The sequence below is a fragment of the Brassica napus genome, chromosome C2 (genome assembly GCF_020379485.1).
Source record: "Brassica napus cultivar Da-Ae chromosome C2, Da-Ae, whole genome shotgun sequence".
NCBI lineage: Eukaryota > Viridiplantae > Streptophyta > Magnoliopsida > Brassicales > Brassicaceae > Brassica > Brassica napus.
In genome coordinates, this window is record NC_063445.1 from 48,502,683 (window position 1) to 48,505,769 (window position 3,087).

Consider the following 3,087-nt stretch of genomic DNA (forward strand, 5'->3'; position numbering starts at 1 on the left):
TATGTTTAAGACTAACTGTCCAGACGACTTTCAGTTAAGTCGTCTGGACGACTTATTTTCAAGTCGTCTAAACAGACGACTTGCGAGGGGTAGAAACGTAAAAAAAATTCCGTTTTTTTGTTTGGTCACAAGGGGATAGTTGTAATTTCAATAGCCTTTTAAGTTACTTTTGCGTTTGACCCAAGTTGGGGTATTGTTTTGGGTTTGACTCCAAGTTTTGAGTCACACTTGGCAATTCTCCCGAGTTTTGTAGGATTATTTAGAAGGTTACAACCACATGTGCGTTTGATTTCATTTTCTTTGCTTTTGGAACGATATTGATTCTCTCACCTATAATTTTCAACATACGCCATACTTTCTAGAGTCAATTAAGTTCAAGAGTTCTGTTCTTCAAAGGAAAACTACTGAACAATAAAATCACACGAAACACATGAAAGTTCATACTCGGTTAAGAAAACATTTATCAAGCTGATAATACACAGCATTTCAATTTCATAACATAAAAACGACTCAAAAGAAAGAAAGAAAACACATGGCGGGTGGTGAATTACCATCTCTGCCCTACCCGCTTCTGCTTTTTAACCGGTTTAAAACAAAAGACAGAAGCTTGAAAAATAAGACAATAAAAAGTGATAAAACAAAGGAAACCATTGGTGAAACATAGAGGTCCCTTTGCTAAAAGATGCACACACCACTCTACTAGATAGATACTCACTTACTATAAACCCTAACCCATAAAATGACTAAAAGAGCTCTTAAAATAAGCCATTTTCTCCATTTTACCCTCAGAGTTGAAAAAGGTTTAATGGCTCTCAAATTAAAACCCTAAAAAGCCATAAACCCTCTTTTCTCTCTCTCTCTCCTCGATACTACCACAAACCCTAAACTATGTAAACCGAACTTGACACAACTTCAACGGAACTGACGGCCGGTGAAAGTTTGTCCGAAGGACCAACTAGCAGGAGCAACGTTGTTAGAGACGACGATTCGACCATCACTAGCAGTAACCTTAAAGGACAAAGCTTGACCATTCAAAAGATTGTTGCTTTGCCAGTTTTGCCCCCAGTTCCTTGACATTTGCTGCCACCTAGTTCTTGAACCTTTGACCGCAACGGAGTGAACATCTCCTGCGCCACCAACATTGGTAACCAAGACAAGATTAAAGTAAGAGTGGCCATTGATTGTGAATCTTATGCCTCCCCTTCTCTTACACGGAACCCTACAGATAAAAAAAATACAATTAGATAACATGCAACATAAATAACATAATTTAGGAAGACCAGATATTAAATTGCATAAAGTTTGGAACTTTTAAACAGAAACAGAGGTACACATCAAAATTATAAATACCCATTAGAAGAAATATAAAAATATATCAAATTAAGTTTAAAAATGGTGTTACCTTCGGTAAGAAACAGGGACAACACCAGCTTTGTAATGAGCAATGCGTTGGAAGATAGGCTGAGAGAGATCAAAGTGGTGTAGTGGAGGGTTACACCAACCACCTGCGGTATTAGGCAGAGCGTTGTTGGGAGGGCAGAAGTTCGTGGCCGTAACCACAATAGCGCCAGGTAGACACCACGCGCCGTCGCTCTGGCATCGGATCTCGAAACACGCGCCGCAGCTAAGCCCGTTGTTGAACAGCGCGGTACTTAACGCGGCCGTGTTGGTCCCGTATCCTTGGCTGTAGAGGTTACCGTACCCACAAGCTCCACCTGGTGACAACAGAGACATTTCATTTAAAAACGTTGAAATGATTTTTTTGGAGAGAAGGTAATTTTGTTGACACACTTACCCATTGTTCCTGAAGCATCACTTCCACCATAGAAAGTTGCATGCGCGTTGACCCACCCAGCATCGTATCCATGAACAGATGATGCCATTGCAGCAAAACCCAACAGGAAAATCCCCAAAAGACCCATCCTTCTCCTGCGGTTGGACAATTGCCAAACAAAATTAGTACCCAAGACATTACTAGCAAGTTGTAAGAAAAACAGCTGGATGAGAGAGAGATGTTTACATGAACATTCTGTTAGAGAAAATGCAGAGCTTTTTGGAGAAGTGAGAAAATGGAATGTGCAGGAGAGAGATAGCTGCTTTGATGGGAGTGAAGAAGAAGGTCGATGGTTGGAGCTGAATTTATAGAATGTTTGACCCTTCATTTACTGCTTTAATGGCCTTCTCTCTTCTTTTTACCGGTAATGCTTTAACCTTATTGACCGTGACTTTCTTCCTAGGTTCTTCTCTTAATTATATAAACAATAAAAAAAAAATTGTTACAAATATTTAAAAGGTTGCTTTTAAAATATTTCAATTGTGAAATTAAAAACTTATAGTTACTGTATCTACTTACATAGTTAGTTAATGTTAGTTACATTCGTTCCACTAGTGCACTACTTAGTTCATTTTGCGACATTTACATATGGGCACCACTTGGAGACTTTTTTTTGTTCTCCAACTAAGTTTAAAAATAAAATTTTGACACTACAACTTTTTTTTTACCAATACTTGATTTTTACAAAGGTTCGCGATTCTCAACCTAAAGCAACAAGAAAAATGACAGGATTCTTTTCTTTCTTGTGATGATATCTGCAGAGTTTTTTTTTTGTGGTGGTTTTTTTCCTCCAAAATCGCATGCAAGCTTTTGAAATAAAGTCACGAGACTCGCTCGCATAAATGAATTTTGGAGGAATAGAAAGCACATGGGTGGGAGACTTGCAGGCGGTTTTGGTGGTTAGAACTTTGGACGCGTGTGGCTCTTCTTCTGCACCTTTCTTCCTTTAGTATCTTTATGGGCCATCTCTACTTTTTTCTCTCCCTCTTTAATAGCAAGACATATTATCATTTTATTTTAGGTGAAAACAATAATGTGTTAAAGGCATGATTAACCCTAGTTTCTTAGTCCAGGTTTTTAACTCATGATTTGATATTTTTTTTTTATATACATTTTTTGGTTAAAAGACGGTTCTTATATCTTTTATTTAAGAGACAGTTCTTAGCTTTTCTTAGTTAAAATCTAAGAAAAATTAAGAACCGTATCTTATCCGAAAGTAAAAACTGCAGTTAAGACACTGAGGTTAATCATGG

General features: G+C 37.8%; 1 protein-coding gene across 1 annotated transcript; it reads right to left on the bottom strand.

Moving 5' to 3' along the window:
* Positions 1-417: 417 nt before the first annotated feature.
* LOC111198521 (expansin-A15) lies at positions 418-2,210 on the bottom strand. Its single transcript, XM_022697018.2, has 4 exons — positions 2,021-2,210; positions 1,796-1,929; positions 1,403-1,715; positions 418-1,219 (listed from the first exon to the last, which is right to left on the bottom strand). Exons 1-4 carry the CDS (start codon positions 2,026-2,028, stop codon positions 913-915), a joined length of 762 nt encoding a protein of 253 aa, XP_022552739.1. The 5' UTR covers positions 2,029-2,210; the 3' UTR covers positions 418-912.
* Positions 2,211-3,087: the final 877 nt, after the last annotated feature.